The sequence below is a fragment of the Martes martes genome (assembly GCF_963455335.1).
Source record: "Martes martes genome assembly, chromosome: 3".
NCBI lineage: Eukaryota > Metazoa > Chordata > Mammalia > Carnivora > Mustelidae > Martes > Martes martes.
The window spans coordinates 144,779,861-144,806,496 of NC_137890.1; the positions used below are offsets into that span (position 1 = coordinate 144,779,861).

The 26,636-nt window shown below is 35.7% G+C and overlaps 1 protein-coding gene across 3 annotated transcripts in view; it reads right to left on the minus strand.

Moving 5' to 3' along the window:
* The window catches only part of GALNT13 (polypeptide N-acetylgalactosaminyltransferase 13), a gene marked incomplete at both ends in the record, with an annotated part of 450,620 nt that overhangs the window by 289,007 nt on the left and 134,977 nt on the right, over positions 1 to 26,636 (minus strand). For all 3 annotated transcript variants that reach the window (XM_080799582.1, XM_080799581.1, XM_080799580.1), the window contains one exon: positions 119 to 287. In XM_080799582.1, coding sequence (XP_080655708.1) covers positions 119 to 287 — 169 coding nt within the window. The remainder of the gene's footprint in view (positions 1 to 118; positions 288 to 26,636) is intronic.

Genomic DNA, 26,636 nt, shown 5'->3' on the forward strand with positions numbered 1-26,636 from the left:
CACAGTACATCCCCACTATGGCATAGGTATTCAGAACCACAGAGATCCAAAAGTTCTGAGATATTGTGAGATATAGAGATTAGCAATATATAAGATTACAGAACACATGTAAACTCACCCTTCTAATCTCACATCCGGTAGACTTCTGTTAAGGGCAATCAAGTCACTGGCCATAAGGTTAAACTGATTGATTTTAAACAGTTCTTTCATTTTCTCTTGGTCATCTTTAGGAATCAGCACAGCCTTTCCCATTTCTCCTGGCCCTTCTTGATTTCTTGAAATAACAGCTGTAAGACACACACAGGTACACACACACATACAAACACACAGATAATGAACTGAATAAATAAACTCATATATTAGATTAGATTTTGAAGTCTATTATCTAGAGACTGGCTTAATAATATAATCATCAAGTCTTTATTGCTTACTTACAAACCATACACTACGCTAATGAAACAACCTATTTTAATTCATTATCTCAATGCTGCATGTTGCCTTTTAAGTCTAAACATATTATATGATTTGACTAATCATCTAGACTTGATAATTAAGCAATACCAAGCACCAAAACTTAAAACTTCTCTGTCATATTTTTTTTTAAGATTTTTTATTTGTTATTTGACAGACAGAGATCACAGAAGGCAGAAAGGCAGGCAGAGAGAGAGAGTGGGGGGCGGGGGAGCAGACTCCCTGCTAAGCTCAATCTCAGGACCCTGGGATCATGACCTGAGCCAAAGGCAGAGGCTTTAAACCACTAAGCCACCCAGGCGTCCCTGTCATATTTTTAATATAAATTAGAGAAGGGATGAACTTGAGCACTTAGGCAGACAAAATTGTGCAAAATCGAAGAGAACTTTTGAGAATATACCAAGATAAATTTATTTTCATTCAATTAAGTGTTTTGATATTTCACATACCTACTCCCAGTGCACCTTTATAAAAGAAAGCAAGGTTGATAACCCATCTCAACTGCAATTTGATTACTCTGTCAAAGGTTTTTAAAAAACTGGAAGAACTTTCACAGTGGTGAAATAGAATTTCAAATGTCAAGTTGGATTTGGACACTATATGCTCCATTACTGGAACCTCGCAACAATATTCCGGACTTGACTATTTATTAACAAAACTCGGGATTCCATATACAGGCTAATGTTCTGGTCATTTCCCTGCAACTTATCACTACACTAATATCCCCTCTTGCTCCAAAATACCTTTCAATGTGTGTGTGTATGTGTGTGTGTGCGTGTGTGCGCGCATATGTGGATGTGAATGTTAATATATCATTTTTTAAAAATTCCAGTCAATCCTAATGGATCCTTAATTTACTCTTCATAATGATGCTAAATTAAGTTAAAATGAAAGGAATGTGGTCTGGTCTTGACTCTTTCAATGTGTTGCTATTTTATTCCCTAACACATTAATCTTACTGAAATTAGCTTCCCACATAAGGGCAAATATTTGGAGCCAGATTACCTTAAAAATTGTAAAATTTTTAAAGGATATAAAGCCTGTGAAAATAATTTGTGAATTATTTCATAAAAATACAAATTCCAAAATAATACAATAGGTTTGAAATTAGAACATAATAAGAAAACTTTTGTCTGCCTTGATATTTATAGTTAGAGAACATCTAGCCTGATTACTAATACTAATAAACAATGGGATCATTCAGTTGATTATTCTTTTTGGAATGGCATGAGTCAGACTATAAAAGAGAATAAGCATCTCTAAGGACGTTCAGATATGAGTATGAGCTATGAGAAGAAGATAACAAGCCCAGAAATCCTCTGATATACAGAAAAATACTAAGAATTGGGAAAATTTAAAATGAAAAAATTGTATTTATCCAACCCCAAAATATTTAAAAGCGGTCATCTAAAGAGTTTATAAAGAGCCTCATTCACTTCATGAAGCAAAAATAGAAATGATGGCAGAAATTTTATGAAAAAGCACATTTTAGTCAACTTAAGAATAAAATTCTAATAGCAATATTTTACTTTGGGAGTTAATATGTTTATTATCCCCCAAATCAGATGAAGTTGGTGGAGTTGGCTTTCACTGACTTTGTGCTCCTGGTGAGATGCTGGACTTGGATAAACACTAAGTTTCCTTCCATTTCTAGGGTTTCCTTTTTAAGTATTGATTCCATAAAAAGGGTTAAAAATGAATTTCTGTAGTTCCCTCTCATTTTCAAGTAAAATACATATCAGGCTACATGATACTTAGTTACCACTGATACGTTATGTGTGTGTACGTATATCCTATTTCTGTGGCATTAAGGTTATAGGCCAGAATATGTAATCTATGTTTATGGATATAGATAGGGCTAGATTACAGGTTCTGGTCTGGAACCAGCATACATACGTATAGATAGATAATGCCAGAAAAATAGGATTAATTTTTTGTGATAAAAATTTTTTGACTTCTGGATACATAAAGAATGATTTAAAAAAACATAAAATATTTCAAAAAAAAAAAGAAAAAATAAAAGTGGCTCATTATTCTACTTCCCAGAGATAACCACTACTAATATGTTGGTTAATATTCTTTTCTTCCCTCTCTCTGTTTATATATACTTGTAAAAATATATTACTCTATCTTTTCATACACATAGAGTAATACCATTAATACTAAAGATTGGTTTTTTTCAAAATATTTCTTGCCTCCACTTCCATATAGATTGATCTTACTCTTTTTAGTGACTCTGTTGTACTCTAGTCAATGAACCTAAGTTTATTTAGCTGATATCCTAGTTGATGAATAATGGGGTTGTTTTCAGATCTTTGCTATACTAAACCAACTGCATAATATTTATAACAATATTATCTTCACTACAAAGAGTAATATTTACAAGGTTCCAAATACTTTGTTACACACTTTATAGACACAATTTCATTTAATTATCAAAGTATAGTGATACCTAAACATCTAAACATGGTATGTAACTTGCCCAAGCTCATATACTTTGAAAGTGGTGAGGCAGTGATTACAACTCAGGTCTGTCTGATTCTAGAACTAAAGCTCAACATTCCCTCAGAAAATACTTTTGTACATAATTTTTTATAAACTTGTATTAGTGCATGCATGGTACATTTATCAACACAAAATTGCTGAGCCAAAGGTTATGCAATATTTCAACTTAAACAGGATTTTCAAATTGGCCACCAAAAAGTTGAACCAATTAGCACTCCCTATTGCAGAAAATCAACACTACTTTCTCCATATTCTTGCCGGTATTGTGTAGTATCATCTTTTTCCCCCAATATGAAAGGCAAAATAATCACATCTTAGTACTGTTTCAATTTTCATTTTTTCAACAATTCACTGTTTTGGTAATAAAATGTATATATTTAAATATCATTGCTGTCATCAGCTATTGCATTATAGCTATATGCCTATCCTCTCTGGTTTGGAGAAACGGCATTGGAGAAACGGCATTTAACATTCTCAAGAAAGTGGTTTTTTTTTCCTTTTTTCAGTTAGTACTTGTTTGTTTTCTCTATTGTCATATATATCTAAACTCCTTGTTTTGTTTCTATCCTTAATGCCTTTGGAATTCCTTTCTGTGTTGAACACAACCAGGTGCCATGCTACCAGCACATTCCCATCATTCAATTCAACCATCAGCCAAGGTCACAGGACTTGGCAGAAGAACTGACAAGAGAAGAATGGGAATATACCATTTAAAGTTGACTTTTTCTTGTAAAAATGATGGCAGTTATGGGAAGAGGGAAGAAAGATTTTTTTAAAAGTAACGATAAAAATAAATACATATACACATACATATATACATACATGTTATTTTTAAGAGAGCAGAGAGCTCAAGGGAAAAGCTAAGAAAACAGCATTAAAAGAACAGCTGTTCAAAATGATTTACTTCAATAAAATTTTTAAAAATTCTTCAGAAAATAAAGTGATTAGAGAATTGGAGGTTAAGAATTTTTAGAAATTAAGAAAGCAATTCACCATTTACAGTTTTTTCAAAAGTCCCTCTGTATACTCCAACAAAAGCATATCACATTGCAGAAAAATGCACTGGAGTCAACATCTAGGAACCAGACAGGGTTAACATTTTATTCTATGTGGAAAAGACAGGGCACTCAGCTACATCTTAGGGCATGAAGATCAAGTTGCACACAAAAGTATTTGGTTTCTGCAGTATGTTCAAAGATGCAGCCATTTGCTTTGCTTAGCATTCTGAGGATGACATGTCAGTGTTAGTAACAACAAATGTGATCATGAATTATCATCAATAAAAACAAAATTGCCATAGACAGTATCCTTACACTTAGAACTAGTTAGCAAGCACCTATTATCATTCTTAATTATTCTCATTTTCTTAGTGGAGAATAGATAAAAACTTGATGTCTATCAGGTTAAGTTTTCGTTCCTAAAGTTATATATTTTTTTTCTATAATAGCCGTTAACGAATGCATATTTGACATTTTATATTTTTTTTTCTTTTGCATGAGCAGACCTATTGGTGTTTTTCACCTTGTTCAAGCAAAAATGGAAAAGAATGCTAGGTAATTACACCATAGAACTAGCCTTTTTCTTTTTCTGGAAGAATTCATCTTGTTAGAAAATTTGCACTACAATGTATTTTTTTCTTCAGTTATATAAATAGGAAATGGGAAAGATTAAATGATTGGATATGTGGCTTATCTCTGATTTGCATTTTGTTTAAAAGCAGCTCCTTTTTTTTCCCTAACCTATTGATTTCTCCCCTCTACATAGCTAAAAAAAAAAAAAAAGAAAAAAAAGAAAAGAAAAAGGAAAGAAAAGGAAAAAAAAAGAAAAGAAAAAAAAAGAAAAGAAAAAGAAAAAGAAAAAGACCTCCTAAATCCAAACAATATGTTCCCCCACAGCCAAACTTAAAAAAAAAAAAAAAATCATTGAAGTATTGATTCAACTTTTCTCCTCTAATACAAATGTAAATACAAAAGGCAAATGAAATACAAAAGGCAACAAAATCTATATTATGATTCTATTATTATTAATTTGAACAGGAATGGAAATGTCCCAATTCCAAAGCTAGTTTGAACTGCAAAAATAATATGCTGTGCTCTGTTATTTTCTTCCTAATTATATGATGAAATCATTAAAAAATAGTAACTTCACTCAAAATGACATTGTAAAGCTTGTAGAAATATGAAAGCAGAATCATTACATATATGTGTGTATGTATATACATATTTATTTCATTTTTTAACATAGTACATACTGCAAAGATTTTAAGGAGATTTCACTTTAGTCTTAGAATTCCTACTGATAAAAAGGATAACTACCAAAATATAAAAATATAACTACAAACCAACCAACTGATTAATCTACCAAAGGAACACTATGTATTAATTTCATTATTGGTTATATAGATTGCATTATGATCATTTTTTTTTCAATTGCAGAAATGTCCCAAGAACAATGAGCATTATTTATTTGAAAAAAGAGAGGTAAGACAATCTATATGTAGAAAAAAAAAAAAAAAACTGAGTAAGAAAATTTCAAGTTTATTTTCTTTTATTTCATATATATACATATACTTTTTAAAAATTTTATTTATTTCAGAGAGAGACAGAGAGAGAGCATGAATGGGGGGAAGAGCAGAGAGAGAGGGAAATTGAGAATCCCAAGCAGACTCTATGCTAAGCGCAGAGCCTATCGCTGGGTTCAATCCGAGGAGCCCGCAATCATGACCTGAGACAAAATCAAGAGCTGGACACTTAACTGACTAAGCCACCCAGGTGCCCATTAAGTTGATTTTAAAGTAATAACTTTATTCAGTTAAAGAGCACAATAATATATAATGTATGTTGGTAAAAGCATAATTTTGAACCAATACCTAATGTTATTCCAGGTGCCATGCCCTCCAGGAAATTACTTCAAATTGTATTTCCATTCTCAAATTTACTCAATTGTTAATTTCTGTTTATTTGCCCTTAAAAGTGTTCTTTTTGATAACACTACAGCTTTTCTCTCACTTGTATCTCTTCTAATTTGTCAACTGTAATAAATTTAAAACCCTGACTTTCAACCTCTCTCATCTTTGAATATTCATACTCCATTGCTAATAAATCAATTTCTCTAAGACAGTGCTTTTTATCTTGCCAATCATAAATGTGTTCGTGGTGGACTCAGAGATAAGGAAATCAAACCATCACTGGGATACACTTTCACCATCCAGACCACTTTGTTTCCCTTCAGGATTCCCTGGGCCATGCTCTTTTGCCAATCTAAAGACCCTGAATTTGTCAAAGGTAATACTTGTTTAGGAACAAGGAAATTTATATTTACTTACTTAGGCACATTTCTGTAGAAACAGTAACAGACTTCAAATATAAATATTACAGTACTGATATTACAACATATAGCTTAATATATATTAAACAATCAAAATGACTCTAATGCATAAACATGAATTCACTAACTATCTCTTTGAAAAATATATACAACTTTAATAAATCTAACACATTTGGCAATAACTTTTTTTTTCATTTTTTATCCTAGCCATATGTGGTGTTCTGATTTTTGTCTACTACTTTTCAGTAACTAGATTTTCATGCGGCAAAATGTTGTAAATAGCATTAGCTATTGTTTCCCAGGAGGGCCTCACGGTAGGTATTAATAAGGTGGTATTTTTACCAGCTAGCTAAATGAGAGATCATATGCAGAATGAAGGGGACACTAATTGCCAAACTTTCATTTCTTTTTAAATAAAAAGTATATTATTTTTATGACAAATATAAATAATACACTCATTTAAAAGAAAAGGAGAAAGAAAGATTGTAGAGATAGACAAAGAGGAGAGACAGAGGAAGGGGTCGGCAGGCAGTATGAAAAAGAAAGTGAATAATCATGAAATGACTGCGTGGATGATTAACTTTGATCTCTGCAGAAACACACTTATGTATTTAAAATAGGATCATTCATACACACCGATTTTATCATTTCGTTTAGCATGATCATTATGATTAATGCTTACTTTTATCATTTAAAAAGCAATTGTGGGAATCCTTTTATATATATATATGTGAATCCATATCTACTTTCTATCGTCTGCAAAGTATGCCATAGCTTGGCTATACTATGATTTATTTAATCAATCTGTTTTCACTAAACATTTATATTGTTTCAAAAATTCCTATTATAAATCATGATTCAATTAATATACTTCATTGTGAATCAATTCTTACAAATTTGTCTGAAAATTTGTTTTGAAAAAGTGGCAGAAATTTAATGAAGAAATGATATATTTATCATGCTGTATAGGAATTATTCTTTTTATTATCTCTGACTTTTCATATATCCCTTTGGCTAGTAAGTACTTCTATTTCTGATGACCAAAACAGTCCCTGTTCACCAATTTCAACTTTAAAGAAAGGTAATTGTTCTCTCCTCCATGATTTTATAGCTCTTTAACTTTACTCCATTATCCTTTTATAATACTAAATTATCACTACCTGTTCACATGTTATGGCAGAGAGTCTAACTATTGAGCCCATTTTCTCTCCTACCTAAACACACAGCCATACAATATTCCCCAGCCTTCCCTGTAGTTAAATGTGTTTTGTAACTGAGGATAGAAATGATATGAGCCAAACCCAGGCCTAGTGATTCTTCATGCTCTTTCCCTCAATACAGCAATTCTGGAAGCCATGTTGAAAGCAGCAATGGTGGGACAGAGGGGCACCTGGGTATTCTCAGCTGGTTGAGTGCCGAACTCTGAATTTCGGCTAAGGTCATGATCTCAGGGTTGTGAGATCAAGCCCTGCCTCAGACTCCACACTCAGTGTGGAGCTTCCTTAAGATTCTCTCTCTCCCTATGCCCCTCCCCAACAAAAAAAAAAAAAAAAAAAAAAGAGAGAGAGAGAGAGAGATAAAGAAAAGAAAACAGTGCCAAAACAAAAAGATAGTAACATGGGTGTATGAATGACTACTTGGAGGAGAGCCACTAACTGATAAGATATACAGATATATAGGGTAATTTACATAAAAGAAAAACAACTCTATTTTGCTAAACTGTTGGGATTTTGGACCTATTCTACCCGATAGTGTTATTTTTACTAATGCACCTCGTACTTTCCCCCTTTACTCTATCAAGACTCACCAATGCATTCTGCCTCAACCCGGTGCCTGATACTACTCATTTAATCAGTGAACAAGTTGAAAAAGATAAAAGAAAAATTTCAGACAATGTATTTCTGTGGAAACACTGAGGAACAGAGGAGTTAAAATAGAAGTTTTCCGCATCTCAGAGATGCATAAAATTATCCATGTGGTATTAAAAAAAATAAAAATCTCTAGTTTATTAACTAGAATTTAAATAAAAACTTGTAAAGAATACTATTTTGTATACTTGAAATTTGCTAAGAGAGTAGGTCACCAATGTTCTCACCATAAAAAAGAAAAAAAAAATTATGTGAGGTGACAGGTACACTAATTAGTTTCAAAAACATACAAAATATGTTTTTGTAATCATTACAAAAAATACTCATATATCAAAAACCACACTGTACATCATAAATCTATAAAATTTTTATTTGTCAATTATACCTCAATAAAGCTAGAAACAAAATGAATGAATGAATAAATGAATGAATGAATGAATATTATATGCCAATGCACATAAGTACTACAGTGGATGCCCATAACACACTTTCTATAATGTTCCATACAAGAAAATGAAACACAGCTTATAAACTATGACTCAAGAATCCTTTTTAAAAAATGTATTGTAAGGAAGGAGAGATATGATATGTCCAAAGTTACACCTACATAGATGATTAAAGTAGTATTTGCAGGTAAAAATAAATGTATATTCTCTCTATATATAAATATGCATATGTACACATAGTACATACTATAAACTGTGTTAGATACAATGAAAATTCTGCAGTAATTACAAATTTCCTGCACAAAACTACATAATGAAATGGAAGATGTTCATTTTATAATCAAATGAGAAAAAGGATCATGAATAATGTTAACAAAATAAGCTCATTTCTATAAAAAATTAAGTTCCATGATGTATATGTACATGTCTCCAGTGAAGGCTAGCAGTGGTTCCTTTCATTCGAGGAGATTTTACATGCTTCCCTTAGCATTATCTGTATTTTCTAAACCAGTTCATCAGGTGATTTCAGCCACGTATTGACCAGAACCCTGGCTTTAGGCAGGACAGACACAACTTGTGACAGTGACAGGTACAAAGTAAAGGCAGTAGATGCTGGGGGCATGAAAACAGAGAGATGGGTGTTGGGTGGAGTTCCCGAAGGAAGGAAAGCCTCTCAGTGCACATAAGATGAAAAGCAGGTAGATCACCCACAGGAATTATGTTTTTTCCAGAAGGAAAGCTCTTCCCAGGAGCTTCACTACAATTTACAGCTAAGGAAGAAAACACTTAGCACCTGAGCAAGGACAAGAAGCAGAATTCTTCATTTCTTTATAGGACAAAGCAAATTCTTGTATTAGCATAAAATGTTTTACTTTTTTCTCCCCACAATCATCCTTATAGAAGATTCTACACATATATTAAGCCAGTGCTATTCTTACATACTGTAAGAGGTTGTTTGGCACATGTTACTGTCATAAATGTTTCCTGGAAACAACTGGCCCAGCATTTCAAGTGTTCACTGAGGTAATAAAATAATGCTGAAATATGAAATTATTTCCTTCTACATTAAGAATGAGCTTCCTCATTAAAAGTATTTAAAAGGCCCTCATCTTGCAGTGGCTCTAGTAATAGCCTTAGTTTGAGCTTTAAGTAGGAAATCCCATTCCCCTTCACTGCCAAAAAGAAAAGAAAAGAAAAGAGGAAAGGCGAGGCAAAGGCCAGGCAAAGGCCAAGGGCGAGGCAAGAAAAAAAGAATTCTTTGTTAACAAAAGCACCAATTTGGGCTGTCAGCTGCTTTGAGAAGCCCTTTGTAAAGGCACATTTCAGATGGAACAACAGTCATTTTATTTATTTTATTTTAGGATTTTATTTATTTGAGAGAGAGGTCACACGAGTGGGGAGATGGGGCAGAGAAAGGGGGAGAGAGAGAAGCAGTCTCCCCGTTTAGTACAGGTCCGCAGAGGGCTCAGTCCCAGGATCCTGAGATCATGACCTGAGCCAAAGTCAGAAGCTTAACCAACTGAGCCACCCAGGCACCCAAAAATTTTTAGAAGAAGCCCTTTACACGCCCAACATTCAGTATACATTGTTCCTAAGATACACAAAGATAAACTCTTGACATTTGATATATCATCACACATGATTCCTCAAGTTTGCAAAAACATTCCCACTTTGCCCACCCCCTTATCCCACACCCAGCATAAAGGGAAAGATAGCATGAGGTAAGGATCTACACTAATCTTTGAGCAGAAGCTGACAGGCTGGGCCCCTGGTAAGGAGGAATTTAGCAGAACCCAACTAGAAAACTGACAAGAAGTTCTGATGAAGTATATGAGTGGTCCCCTTAAAAAGAGCATAATATATATATATTTGTGTTCCATTTAATCTTCCAAAGAAGGCTTCCACCCAGAGGACCTCTCAATAATAAGATGTACAACATTATCTGTCCTATAGCTGTTAGTCTCTCTTTTCAGTTAATTCAAGTGTTTGTTCAATGGGAAAGATACTAGTAGGCCAGGATTACACAAGGAAAGACTATGCCTAGGTTTGACAACATCAACTTCTCACCATAGTTGACATGGTTATGGCCAACCAGCTTGCAGATAGCAGAAGACAACACAAAGCCATTGATAGGCCACATTCTCGAATAACTGGTATGAGGTTGATTCTATTGGACTCCTTTTATCTCTATGGGGAAATGTTTTCTTGCAGGAAGAAACGTATCTGGAAACTGTCTTCTCTGGTCACAATTCTGTCAGCACCACAACTTGCAGGTTTGCAAAATCCTTATTTTCTTTGGATTCTGACATAGTCTTACCTCAGACAAGGGGAAGTAATTTGTAACAAAAGAAATGTGTCCAACTTTTGTATCAACATGGATGGGACTGGAAGAGAATATGCTGAGTGAAGTAAATCAAGCAGAGAGAGTCAATTATCATATGGTTGTGCTTATTTGTGGAGCATAAGGAATAACACCGAGGACATGGAAAGATGGAGAGGAGAAGGGAGTTAGGGGAAATTGGAGGGGGAGACAAACCATGAGAGACTGTGGACTCTATGGAACTAACTGAGGGTTTTGGAGAGGAGGGGGTGTGGGTGGTGGGGTGAACCTGGTGGTGGGTATTGTGGAGGGCATGTACTGCATGGAGCACTGGGTGTGGTGCATAAACAATGAATCCTGGAACACTGAAAAGAAATTTAAAAAATAGGGAGAGACAAGATGGTGGGGAGGTAGAAGGCGGCACCGTTTCACCCTGTACCCTAAAGTGAGCTGATTGCCTACCAAAGAACTCCGATCACCCATGAAACCAGCCTGAGATAAGAATTATACATGTCTGAATCTCTACAGGGGCAGAAGACGCCAGTGGGCAGGTAAAGTGGAGTGGGAACGTCAGACTGATATCGGAAGATAAACAAAAGGGGGAGGGAACCACCAGAGGTGCCCGATTGAAAAGAAATACCCAAATACGAGAGTGCCCTGCATCTGGGGACCAGCATTAACTTGGAGTCTGGTTGAAAGCACTCAAAAAGAGCAAAAGATCACAGGGGGAAATTGTGGGAATTGGGGCGGTTAGGAACAGGGGCTTAAGTCCCCGGACCCAGGACAGTCTCCCACGGCGCTGAGCCAGAGAGTGCGGCAGAGAAACCAGGTCTTGGTCCCTGAGCCACCAGCGCACCCGAGAACACATGGGGTCCGGGTCCCAAGAGGGGCTGGGAGCCGCGCCAGATGGCAGAACGCCAGGCCATACTATCAGAGCCTGAGACACGCGTGCCCCACACCCTCCCCTGGGAGAGGTGTGCCCAGGTGCCAGCCCGGTGCTCTCGGACCCGGAAAGACCAGGCACGCCCAGCCCAGGCCAGTGGGAAAATCTCAGTGTGTGATCACTGCTTGGAACCTCTCTGGTGGTCTGGAGCTGCCCAGGCAGCCGCCGCTGCTGTGGTTTTGGGTACAAGGGGGAGATCCTGCATCCCCAGGGACTGTGACTCAGAACCTGCTCTGCCAGCAGCCCAGGGGGAACTTAATGTGCTCTGCAGCTCCCACAGGGGAACAGACTGAGGCTTCTCTCTGAGAGGGAGGTCGGGTGCAGTTTGCTTTCCTCTAAACCTCCAAAAACCATCAAAAGCTGTCAAGGCGAGAGAAAACAAATGAACAAACATAAAAACCTCCAGAGAACAAAAGCCTGAAAAACCGGTTTCCTCAGAGCCCACCCCCTTGATGGGGGCTGGAGGACTTAACTCAGGGAACATCATTGACTGAAAACCCACGTGGCAGGGCCCTCCCCCAGAAAACCAACCAGGAAAGAAAAAAAAAAAAGACTACAAGAGAACAACCACCACTACTTCATAGATACAACTTTTATTTTCAACTCGTTCCCACTATTCTGGTTAATTTTTTTTTATATAGATAATTTTTTTAACCTATTTATCATCACAGTGAGATATCCAGTACATCAAATTCCATAATGACCTTCGAACCTGAACTTTTTGATACATACACCCGTGTTTTTATTTTGCTTTTTAACTTTTTTTTTAATTTTAGCTTAGTTTAGTCTAGTTTATTCTTTTTTTATTTTTATTTTCTAATATTCATATGGAGTTAAACTTCAAGGTAATCCCCTTTCCCCAATCAATGCTATCCCTATAGGTAAACCAATTTTTAATCCCCCTTTATCTTAGGAAAGTTGAGTCCTTTAACAAAGATATCAAGATACATCCAGGAAAAATCAAAATAACCTTCCTTGCCCACACTGAGAATTTAAAAACACTCTCCCATCTTTTTCTTCTGCCAGTGTTTCTGTGTATTTGTGTTTGTCCTGATAGTACATAAATCTTATACTTGGGGTTCTTTTTGACGAGGTTCTCCTTTTTTTTTTGCTTTTATATATATACATATTTTTTTTCTCTTATCATATACTTTTATCAGTCTTTTTGTTTGTCTGTTTTTGTTTGTATACTTCATAAATCTTACCTTGGGGCCCATTTGGGCTGAGCCTTCTCTTTTATCTTCCCTATTTTTCCTGTCTCTCTCCTTTTTTTCCTTTTCTTTTCTTTTTTCTCTCATTTGGGTGGGGAATCCTGATTGCTCAGAAGCATTCCAGGGTGCACCTTGACAGCACCATGGTTGATACATCCGGCTACATCCGTTCGGTCATCTCTCACCAAAATGACTAGGAGCAGGAATGCCCAACAGAAGAAAAATACAGAGGATGGGCCTTCTACAACAGAGCTAATGGCTACTGACATAGACAATATGTCAGAAAGGGAATTCAGGCTAACAATTATCCAGGCAATAGCTAGGTTGGAGAAAGCCATGGATGACCAAACGGAATTGATTAGGGCAGAACTAAAAGCCACCAGGGATGATGTTCAAAATGCTCTCAATGAGTTCCATTCTAATCTAAATTCTCTAAAAGCTAGGGTAACTGAGACAGAAGATAGAATTAGTGATCTGGAGGACAAACAGATAGAGAGAAAGGATCAGGAGGAAGCCTGGAACAAACAGCTTAGAAGCCACAAAAACAGAATCAGGGAAATAAATGATGCCATGAAACATTCCAACATCAGAATTATTGGAATCCCTGAAGTCGAGGAGAAAGAAAGAAGTCTAGAAGATACAGTGGAACAAGTTGTCCATGAAAATGTTCCCAATCTCACGAATGGAACCAGCATTCATGTACTAGAGGCAGAACAGTTTCCCCCCAAGATTATAGATTCTCAAAAGTCCTCGAGAGACCTAATAGTAAGAATGAAGAATTATAATTGTAAGCAATCCCTCTTGAAAGCAGCTAGGACAAAGAAGCTCCTTATGTACAGAGGGAAGCCCATCAGAATAACATCAGAACTGTCCACAGAGACCTGGCAAGCTAGAAAGGGCTGGCAAGATATATTCAGGGCACTAAATGAGAAGAACATGCAACCAAGAATACTTTATCCAGCAAGACTGACATATAAAATAGATGGAGAGATAAAGAGTTTCCAAGACCGGCAAGGCTTAAAAGACTATGCAACCACCAAGCCAGCACTGCAGGAAATACTAAGGGGGGTTCTATAAGAGAGAAAAAATCCTAAAAATATCATTGAACAGAAATATAGAGGCAATCTACAGACAGAAAGACTTCAAAGGTAACACGATGTCAATAAAAACATATCCATCAATAATCACTCTCAATGTGAATGGCCTAAATGCACCCATAAAACAACACAGGGTTGCAGATTGGATAAAACGACAGGACCCATCCATATGTTGTCTACAAGAGACCCATTTTGAACCTAAAGATACACCCAGACTGAAACTGAAGGGATGGAGAGGCATCTTTCATGCCAATGAGCCTCAAAAGAAGGCCAGGGTAACAATTCTCATATCAGATAACTTAGATTTTAAACTAAAGACTGCAGTCAGAGATACAGAAGGACACTACATAATTCTTAAAGGGACTATCCACCAAGATGATCTAACAATTGTAAATATCTACACCCCCAATATGGGAGCAGCCAACTACATAAGAAAACTATTAATCAAGATAAAGAGTCATATTGATATGAATACATTAATAGTAGGAGATCTTAACACGTCTCTCTCAGTACCAGACAGATCATCGAAGCAGAAAATCAATAAAGAAACAAGAGCATTGAATGACACATTGGACCAGATGGAACTCATAGATATATACAGAACATTCCACCCTAAAACAACAGAATACTCATTCTTCTCAAGTACACATGGAACCTTCTCCAGAATAGACCACATACTGGGTCACAAATCAGGACTCAACCGATACCAAAAGACTGAGATTATTCCCTGCATATTCTCAGATCACAATGCTTTGAAACTGGAGCTCAATCACAAGGAAAAGTTTGGAAGGAACTCAAACACCCAGAAGCTAAAGACCACCTTGCTTAAGAATGCTTGGATCAGGGGCGCCTGGGTGGCTCAGTGGGTTAAAGCCTCTGCCTTCAGTTCGGGTCATGATCCCAGGGTCCTGGGATCGAGCCCCACATCGGGCTTTCTGCTCGGCAGGGAGCCTGTTTCCTCCTCTCTCTCTGCCTGCCTCTCTGCCTACTTGTGATCTCTCTGTGTCAAATAAATAAATGAAATCTTTAAAAAAAAAAAAAGAATGCTTGGATCAACCAGGAGATCAAAGAAGAACTTAAACAATTCATGGAAACCAATGAGAATGAAGACACTTTGGTCCAAAACCTATGGGATACAGCAAAGGTGGTCCTAAGGGGGAAATACATAGCCATCCAAGCCTCCCTCAAAAAAAATTGAAAAATCCAGAATACACCAGCTGTCTCTACACCTTAAAGATCTGGAGAATCAACAGCAAATTAAACCAACTCCACACACAAGAAGGGAAATAATCAAGATTAGAGCAGAGATCAATGAGGTAGAAACCAGAGATACAGTAGAACGTATCAATGAAACTAGAAGCTGGTTTTTTGAAAGAATCAATAAGATCGATAAACCATTGGCCACACTAATCCAAAAGAAAAGAGAGAAACTCAAATTAATAAAATTATGAACGAAAAGGGAAAAATCACAACTAACATCAAGGAAGTAGAAACAATCATCAGAAGTTATTATCAACAGTTATATGCCAATAAGCTAAGCAGCCTAGATGAAATGAATGCATTCCTGGAAAACTATAAACTCCCAAAATTGAAACAGGAAGAAATTGACAACCTGAATAGACCGATATCTAGTAACGAGATTGAAGCAGTGATCAAAAACCTCCCAAAAAGAAGAGCCCAGGACCTGATGGATTCCCTGAGGAATTCTACCAAACTTTCAAAGAAGAAATAACACCTATTCTCCTGAAGCTGTTTCAAAAAATTGAAGCAGAAGGAAAACTTCCAGACTCTTTTTATGAAGCCAGCATTACCCTGATCCCCAAACCAGGCAAAGACCACACCAAAAGGAGAATTTCAGACCAGTATCACTGATGAATATGGATGCTAAGATTCTCAACAAGATCCTAGCAAACAGGATCCAACAGCACATTAAAAAGATTATCCACCATGACCAGGTGGGATTTATCCATGAGATGCAAGGGTGGTTCAACACTCACAAATCAATCAATGTGATAGAACAAATCAATAATAGAAGAGAGAAGAACCACATGGTCCTCTCAATTGATGCAGAAAAAGCATTTGACAAAATCCAGCATCCGTTCCTGATTAAAATGCTTCAAAGTATAGGGATAGAGGGAACATTCCTCAACTTCATAAAATCTATCTATGAAAGACCCACAGAAAATATCATCCTCAATGGGGAAAAGCTGACAGCCTTCCCTTTGAGATCAGGAACACGACAAGGATGCCCACTCTCACCACTCTTGTTCAACATAGTATTAGAAGTCCTAGCAACAGCAATCAGACAACAAAGAGAAATAAAAGGTATCCAAATTGGCAAGGAAGAAGTCAAACTCTCTCTCTTCCCAGATGACATGATACTTTATATGGCAAACCCAAAAGACTCCACCCTGAAACTACTAGAACTCATACAGCAATTCAGTACCGTGGCAGGATGCAAAGTCAATATACAGAAATCAGTGACTTTCTTATACACCAACAATGAAAATACAGAAAGAGAAATTAGAGAATCGATTCCATTTACTATAGCACCAAGAACCATAAGATACCTGGGAATAAACCTAACCAAAGAGGTAAAGGATCTTTACTTGAGGAACTACAGAACACTCATGAAAGAAATCGAAGAAGACACAAAAAGATGGAAGACCATTCCTGCCCTTGGATCGGAAGAATAAACATTGTTAAAATGTCTATACTGCCTAGGGCAATCTATACTTTTAATGTCATTCCAATCAAAATTCCACCGGTATTTTTCAAAGAGCTGGAGCAAATAATCTTAAAATTTGTATGGAATCAGAAGAGACCCTGAATTGCTAAGGAAATGTTGAAAAACAAAAACAAAACTGGCGGCATCACGTTACCTGATTTCAAGCTTTACTACAAAGCTGTGATCACCAAGACAGCATGGTACTGGCATAAAAACAGAAACATAGACCAGTGGAACAGGGTAGAAGGCCCAGATATGGATCCTCAACTCTATGGTCAAATAATCTTCGACAAAACAGGAAAAAATATACAGTGGAAATAAGACAATCTCTTCAATAAATGGTGCTGGGAAAACTGGACAGCTATATATAGAAGAATGAAACTCGACCATTCTCTTACACCGCACACAAAGATAAACTTGAAATGGATAAAGTACCTCAACGTGAGACAGGAATCCATCAGAATCCTAGAGGAGAACATAGGCAGTAACCTCTTCGATATCAGCCACAGCAACTTCTTTCAAGATATGTCTCCAAAGGCGAAGGAAACAAAAGCGAAAATGAACTTTTGGGACTTTAGCAAGATCAAAAGCTTCTGCACAGCAAAGGAAACAGTCAACAAAACAAAGAGGCAACCCACGGAATGGGAGAAGATATTTGCAAATGACAGTACAGACAAAAGGTTGATATCCAGGATCTATAAAGAACTCCTCAAACTCAACACACACAAAACAGATAATCATATCAAAAAATGGGCAGAAGATATGAACAGACACTTCTCCAATGAAGACATACAAATGGCTATCAGACACATGAAAAAAATGTTCATCATCACTAGCCATCAGGGAGATTCAAATGAAAACCGCATTGAGATACCACCTTACACCAGTTAGAAGGGCCAAAATTAGCAAGACAGGAAACAACGTGTGTTGGAGAGGATGTGGAGAAATGGGAACCCTCTTACACTGCTGGTGGGAATGCAAGTTGGTGCAGCCACTTTGGAGAACAGTGTGGAGATTCCTCAAGAAATTAAAAATAGAGCTTCCCTATGACCTTGCAATTGCACTACTGGGTATTTACCCCAAAGATACAGATGTAATGAAAAGAAGGGTCATCTGTACCCCAATGTTTATAGCAGCAATGGCCACGGTCGCCAAACTGCGGAAAGAACCAAGATGCCCTTCAATGGACGGATGGATAAGGAAGATGTGGTCCATATACACTATGGAGTATTATGCCTCCATCAGAAAGGATGAATACCCAACTTTTGTAGCAACATGGATGGGACTGGAAGAGATTATGCGGAGTGAAATAAGTCAAGCAGAGAGAGTCAATTATTATATGGTTTCACTTATTTGTGGAGCATAACAAATAACATGGAGGACATAGGGAGCTGGAGAGGAGAAGGGAGTAGAGGGAAATTGGAAGGGGAGTTGAACCATGAGAGACTATGGACTCTGAAAAACAACCTGAGGGTTTTGAAGGGGCGGGGGATGGGAGGTTGGGGGAACCAGGTGGTGGGTATTAGGGAGGGCACATATTGCATGGAGCACTGGGTGTGGTGCAAAAACAATGAACACTGTTACACTGAAAAGAAATTAAAAAAAAAAAAAAGATATAAAATAAATAAATAAATAAATAATGTATTTTTAAAAAAGAAATTTAAAAAATAAATAAAAATTTTAAAAAAAGAGAAAGAAATGTGTCCATGGGCTCACCCAAAAACATCCGCCCATCTCAACATCTAGAAGCAGCAATGGAATAATCTGCTAAATGCTGCTATAGGGTTTATTGGGAGATGCAATCTTGTGGATTTAGAATGATGTTCCAATGGATGTTACAGACCTTACACCAATATCAAATGCTTGATTCATCTCTCCTATAGACAGAATGCGCATGTACAGAAACTGAGACTGGCTTCTTCCAGCAAATAGGTAGAAGTACACTAGCTTCCACAGAAGAAATGCTTCCACTAGACAATACAGTCTCTGTCAAATTGGAAACCTAGTATGCCCTCTGGCCATCATAAACTCAAGCCAGTAAACTCAGTGGCAGAGAAAGGGACTACAATAATGGTAGAGGCGACTGATGTTACTTAATAGGAAATCAGATTGCTGCCACACAATGGAAGCAAGAAGAACTATTTCTGGAACCTAGAGGTTTCTCTAGATTGCCTCACTTCTGTTAAAGGCCAGGTAACCGAATAATGAATTGATTTCATCAAGGCAGAAGCAATCAAAGGCTCATACCACAGGATCATAAAACCAGGTAAAGAATACTACAGCCCACTCACTGACAGAACTTAGAATACACACTGAATGGATGTAGCTGAAAGGACATGTAATTGTCACTTAAGGTCTCATGGGAAGTTACATAAGTCATGGGACTATGGCAGCTATATTTTATGTTAATTAAGAATTTCTTTCCCCATCTTTTTTCTATATTATCTTATATAAAGAATACAGAAGTCTGCTAATATTTTAGGTTTTATTTGGGAATATGACTAAACTGACATTAATTCATTAGGCTATGGTAGATAATGGGGTTCACATATCCCTTGTATTGAGACACATTATTTTTCCTCTGGAAAAGAAAAGATGCTGAGAATAAAGAGGAGCAGAATACAGAAAATTTTCAATTTGTTTCTGCAGATCCACACTCCACTCTCTTTCTCAAACTATGCCCAAGGAGGCTGGCCTGTATGGACTACATTTGTGCACTTCTCTGGCATCAGACTGGATCTGGCCAATGGGAGAAACCAGTAGTAAGAGTTTGGAGAGTGGCAAAAACATAAAGTCAAGGTATTTATTTCCTTGGTTCTTCCTTGGGTAGTGGCCCTCCCCTGTCCTGAGACCATAGTCTCTTTCAGGTGACCCTCTGCAGAAGGTATTTTTTATAAGTTCGTATAATTGCCTCCTCCCCTTCCATTTAAGGTCTAGGAGTCATGATGACTTAATCCCTGATTACTAGCCCAGTGCACAACCAACCATTCCTTTCACACTATCTAAACTCTGTTGAGGGCTGTGTGAATTCCTGTGTGAATACTTCTTGTATTATACTTTCCTTGGCTACTTGCATGAAGTATGCCATCTGTTTCCTGCTGATAAAAATTTTTAGGAAGGTATATGAGAGCTATGGTGGATACCCCACTTACATGATAAAGTTCAGAGTTAAATGACTCTAACAAGGACTTACCCCACCATTTTTCCTGTATTCAATTCTACTTTTCAATTTAACTCTCTGATATGATTTCCTAAAAGTCAACATTTTTTGGGGGGATCATATTCTTCAACCAATTAAAAAATATATGACTACATATCTGTAATGTATTATGATTATTTGTTGATGATTAATAGAGGTATTACAGCAAACCAAAAATAGAAAATTTGAAGTAGTGTAAAAAACAATTCTAACATTTTCTTTTTCCACCCCAATAAAGTATCTTATGCATCCTTGAGGTGTGTATGGTACATTCTGGAAATCACTGTTAATAAATCAATCATAACATGCATTTCTTCTTGTCTCAAGACATTTTGCCATCAAAAATAGTTGTTTGTTGACATTGCTGGCTGGTTGGCTATTATACTGATACTATTTCATTTCTGTATTCACCTCTTGATGCTGAGCATGGGTTTGATCTTCTTACTGATTATCCTTAATGGCATAACGTAAAAAAAAAAAGAGAAAGTTAATGGACAGGACATCTTAGGCAAAAACATGGATCAGGTTCAAGTAGCAGATGTGCTTTGTTCCCTTTTGTGATAACAATATTGCAACATTTAATGGAGTAAAGTATGTTAAGGTATTATATATATATGTGTATATTCTGATGTGGTGTGGTAAAGTGGGCTTGGGCAGAATACAAAAACTGGAAAAGTTTAGAATTCTACACACAGAGTGGAATCATGAAAGTATAATTTGCTTGTTTTATTCTAAATATTAATCAGAATGTGTTCCTTTGAGTCAGGTTAAAATACTGCCAGTTTCTGTGATACTAAAAATATCATGAGGTTAATGAGGGTTTGTAACGTTTACATTTCTGAATGATCGGATATAATCCCAAAAGAATGCTTGGATATTTCATCAGTAAACTTATAAAAATGAAATTATATCAGTTCTTCAATTTGGCTGTCAAGTAATGGACTCAGATTTCCTATTACGTAAATGGTTACTTGATCTTTAAATAAAATCCTTTTCAGAAGCTCCAGCAATAATTTCAGGCTATCAAAATAAAATGATGTAAATTTGCTACAAGGGGAAACATAACATTTTGATAATTATTTTTTCAGAGAAAATTTCTACAGAAGAAGAAAAAAAAAGTCCAATGTTCTACCCAAACTAAAAGCTAACCTCAGCCATCACATATCTAATCACTACCTGCCTCCTACCGTCACTCCTTATGTTTATGTTTGGGGCATTCCAACATTTTATTGGCCATCTGTATAAACCAGCTGCTGATCTTTGTATTTATTCACAGTTGTGATAAATCTTATTGCTTAACACTAACTTATATTGAGTTTTGAATTTTCTATTGCCTCTGGGCATTTTTTGTTAGTTAATATTAAGAGCAACCAGGATACTAATAATGTGCTATAATAAAGGATGACTTTATATAACAGTCAAAAGTTAAACTGAATATGCTAGCTGAATAACATAAATATGTCATTAAAATTTCAGAAATCCATCATATACAAATACTTTTGCCCTTTTTAAAGTATCCAAACATCCCAGAAACTTAACCACTCAAAACACCCAAGACCTAAATCAATACTCATTCAATAAGCATTTACTGTCTGTGCCAAAGACATATGATAATTCTAAAATTTAAATGTTGTCATAAAAATCAAGATGCTCAACCATCAATAAGGTACATATTTAAATGAAAACAATCTTTCTTAAAACTCATCAGAACTACATCAAATGTTGTCAAATATACTCTGGCTTTTGTTATCTAAACCTTGTTTTTATTTGTTTTGTTTTGTTTTTTAAACAGAATTTTGGTTATATCATAAGGTTAAAGGCATACTGGGGGTACTTACTCATCTAGGTAAGCTATGGGTTAAATTAGTGAACCAATACAAAATAACAGTCTTTTAAAGCTAAGGATAAGCAATAACCTCTTCCTCCTTCTTTCTTTATAGTTTCCTCTTAAAAATCCCTAATTAACATTCTACCTGACTATATAATAAGGATGTATATGTATGTATATACACACATATATGCTTATATTTATGCAAAAAATTATATAAACACACTCATCTTTACAGTTTTTTGTGGCAATATTTAAAATATCTACTGATTCTACATTTTTCTTTTATCTTTGATATTTTCATCTTCTCATAACTACATATGAAACTGTTTGATTTTCATTTTGTATGCATTGATAATTTAAATCCTGTACTACTTAAAACCTATCATGATAGGTTAAAGTTTATTTATAGTGATTATGGACTCAAACTTGATTTCTAAGATAACTATGCACCTTTTGAGGAATTGTTTTTAATTTATTTTAACCAGAAGAAAAAAGCAGTTTACTCTGGCACAGTTGCCTGCCAATGTTTACTAACAGATTCAGCTCTCTATAGGAATAAGCAGTAGTAGTCACTTTAGGAAACAGCTTTAAAATCTCTTTATATCAGGGTTTTGTCACCCAATAGGTAATTCCATTGCAATTTAGGGTTAATAGCTCTTTATTCATGCTACTAGAAAGGGACAACTAATTTAATATCTATCATTATACTGTTATATTTTCAGTTATTTTATATTTACTCTTCTGCATCACTGAACTAATTTGAATTATTTTCTTTCTTATTTTATAGCCCATCAAGTTAAAAATACTCCAGTGATTTCAAAATGAGTTTTTTTTAAGTGCAGCTATAAGATGAGTGTTCTTTTAGAAGTGACCTTTCAGATTGCTTACTGATCATATGTTAGTTCATCTTCCATTGTAGCATAGCAAAAACATTTCACCACCCCTTAGAATTTGTTTCCTTTTAGCTCTGTTTCTTCACTCTGACCTCATTTTTCTTATGTACTGTCCTATTTCATAAACTCTCCAATGAGAGACCAGTTGGGTGAAAAGACTAACAACAGGTACATGTATGGCCATATTGACTTGCATTCATCAAAACCCACCCCCCTGCATATCTTCTCAGATTATAGATCCACAGTATCTCAAGATTGGAAATTTAAGTGTTTTGCCTAAATGTACAAAAGTGTTTTGAACAGAGACATGCTTAGGGCCGGAGTATCTCTTTTTGCATTAGCTTTTTACAAAATAAAGCTGAGTTTAGTGTACAGGTCAGTCATGCAAATCATGCATGATCTTACCAATAGTTTATGACAATTTAAAGAATAAAAATATTTGTCTCAGGAAAAACAGACTGTTGGGAGAATAGAAAATGTAGAGCAATGTAGTAAAGTTCCTCTTCATATTAAGTATCACACCGAACTAAACAGAATCCCGTGATAGTAGCAACTTGCTATTCCCTTGCTTATTAACTGACATAATTTGCTCACTCACTGAAAAGTAGTCAGGAATCCTCAGCTTAAGATGTTGAAGAAGGTGCACATCTCTCTTGTAACAAAGCATCTGAGATCCTTATGTAAAGTCATTCTGTTCATACAAAAAGATACCCCTAAGACTTTAAAGCAAGCTATACCTGGAGGTCCAAGGCAGAATTAAAAGTTTAGTTTTCACGATAATCATTTCAGGAAACTCCATTCATATTGGTCATCTTTTAATCATATAGAATAGCAAAAAGGAAGTGAGGAAGATGAAACCAAACTTTGTCAAGTTTAACTGGGTAAGGTTCAGTGTGATGCATTCCTCACAGAATACAACTAAGGAATTCCTTGATCAATGAAAACTTGTTCTCCTTAGAGTTTTTTCCATTTCCTCCATTTGTTCCTCAGCTAATGTAAATTATTGCCATCTTCTCTTTGTCCTGTCAGATGCCAATGACTTATCAAGGCATTTGGTAGCCTTTTCTCCTACCAGCAAATTATCTACCTCATGCAGATTTCATTTTTCAAGTTTGGGACAGTATTTCATGAAACAATTTCAAATTTTATTCTCATGTGTATTACATGTTTAGTTATAATTGTTCAGATGTAATTGAGAGGTTTAACTTTTATAAGTGTTGGACATGATGGAATTGTCTCTTCATGTTCATGACAATTCAATTTAACAAGCCCTTATTTTCTTTTATATGCCAGGCTCTATTTGTAATACTTGGCATATATCAGTGAACACTAGGGGAAAAAATTCCTACTCTAGTGCTTCTGAGATCTTATAATATACATTCTCTAGTTCTGTTCCACCCACCAACAGTTTCCATTTCCTTCTGTTATTCATTCGCATTAGTACCACTGGAAAGCTTTCAATGAACACTTGTGCTAATGTCCGATAAAAATAGTAAACAAACAAAAAAACATGTAATACTTAAATTGTGTTTATATACTAGGCACTGTTCTAAATGTGTTATATATGTTAACTCATTTAATCTGCATTGTAACAAGTATATGGGGTGGACACTATTTATCATCACCCCAATTTTATGGAAGGGGAAACACAAAAATAGAGAAAGCTTTAATAACTTCCATGCTTGCCCAGTTAATGAGCAAAGCCCTGATCAAACCCAGGCAGCATAAGCTCAGATTTTGTGTTATTTGCACAAAATTTGCATTTGTCCAAAATCTGTCCAGAAAAGTTTATGTAGCATTTGTTTTAATTTGGTTACTTTAATTATCTGTTCCATAGTAATTCAAAACTTAGTTCACAATCTCTGATCTAGCTGAAATTATGCTGTATATTTAGAGTCAATTTAAAGACATCAAATTCCACTGAATAATCTCAGAGCTCAGTAACCTTTCCCATTCTTAATCAATTTAACTTAATCTTATGGTTACTGATCTAAAATTTTCCTCTTTAATTCTGAACTGATCATTCTTCATGTTAATTCAGAGAACTCATATCTGTTAAAAATAATTAATTTTCCCTACCAGCGAGAGATATATTGTATTAACAGAATAATGTATATTACTCCCTAATACCATGATTTTTCTGGGTTGTGACAAAATATATGTTATCTACATTTCCAAATATTTTGTTTTGGACAACATGATTCTAATAATTGTATAATTATTTCTGTAGCAAATATAGAGTATCTGTAGATAGTGACTTTATCTGCATATTGTTCATTCAACAAAGATCTATAACAAAATATAAAAGAACAAATTTACTGCATCAAATTAAATAAATCAATTTAATACATAATGACAAATGTACTTGGTTCTTATTTTGGAGCCACTGTTCTAGCATGTTCAGCTTATTCCTCCTGGCTAGAAACTTGCTAATGGTAGATATTTCTTTTTTTTTTTTCTTTTTTATCACACTTGTATAATTATTAGATATATAGCTTCCTTATCTGGCATATAAATGATATTGCTCTCCTCTGGATGATTAAATATCTCTTAAGATAATTAAGCAGATTCTAATTACGCCCATCTTCAAGTAAGAGAGAGAGAAAGAGAAGGAAATGTGGATATGTTACTCATTTTAAGGTTAATAACTGGCCCTCATAGTTAAGATATATTTTTCAAGACTAACTTTAATGATGTATTATTTAAATGTAATACACTCATGCATGCAGTTCAATTTTTTATAAATATATATATGTTTAACCATTTCAATCAAAAAGCGGACTATCCATTACTCTCAAAGTCCCCATGTTTGTTTCCAGTCACACAACTGCTCAGACTTGTTCGTATATTTTCTGCCACTATAGTCCCAATTTGTATTTAGAGCATTTGTATGAATAAAAATGATACAGTATGTACCCCTTTCTGTCTGACTTATTTCCCTCTGTATATCAAGATTCATCTATACTACTGAATATAACAGTAACCATTCTTCTTGAGTAAACACCTAGAAATGAAACCACTGGATGGCATGGTACAACTTTACAAGAAATTGCAAACCTTCCTCTAAATCACATTCCTACCAGCAATGCATGACAGATCTGGTTGCTCTCCATCCTTGCCACTACTAGGTATTGTCTCCATTCTTATTTGGTTCTAAAAATGGGTTCATAGTGATATTTCATTGTATTTTTTTAAGAGTAGAAGTATTTTACTTAATAGTTTTCTACAGATTCGTAACTTGCAAATATTTAGACAAATGATGTGGTATCTTTGTTATCTTGATCTCTATCCGACCAATGCTTGAAGTTGAGCCTACACTGAGGCATTGTACAGGCAGTAGCAGGCCAACAGTTACTTTCTATCCTCTACACCGTTCTAGAGAAGACTTTATAGAAATACACCTTTGGGTGCCTGGGTGGCTCAACCCATCTGACTCTTGCTTTTTGGCTCAGGTCATCATCTCATGGGTTGTGAGATAAACCGGCATTGAGCTTCACACTCAGCATGAAGTCTGCTTAAGGATTCTCTCCCTCTTCCCCTCCCACTGCTTGTTCACTTGCTGTCTCCTTAGAAGAAGAAGAAGAAGAAGAAGAAGAAGAAGAAGAAGAAGAAGAAGAAGAAGAAGAAGAAGAAGAAGAAGAAGGAGAAGGAGAAGGAGAAGGAGAAGGAGAAGGAGAAGGAGAAGGAGAAGGAGAAGGAGAAGGAGAAGAAGAAGAAGAAGACGAAGAAGACGAAGAAGAAGACGAAGATGAAGAAAGAAATATACATGATGTTTTCATGGCTGAAATTTTTTCTCT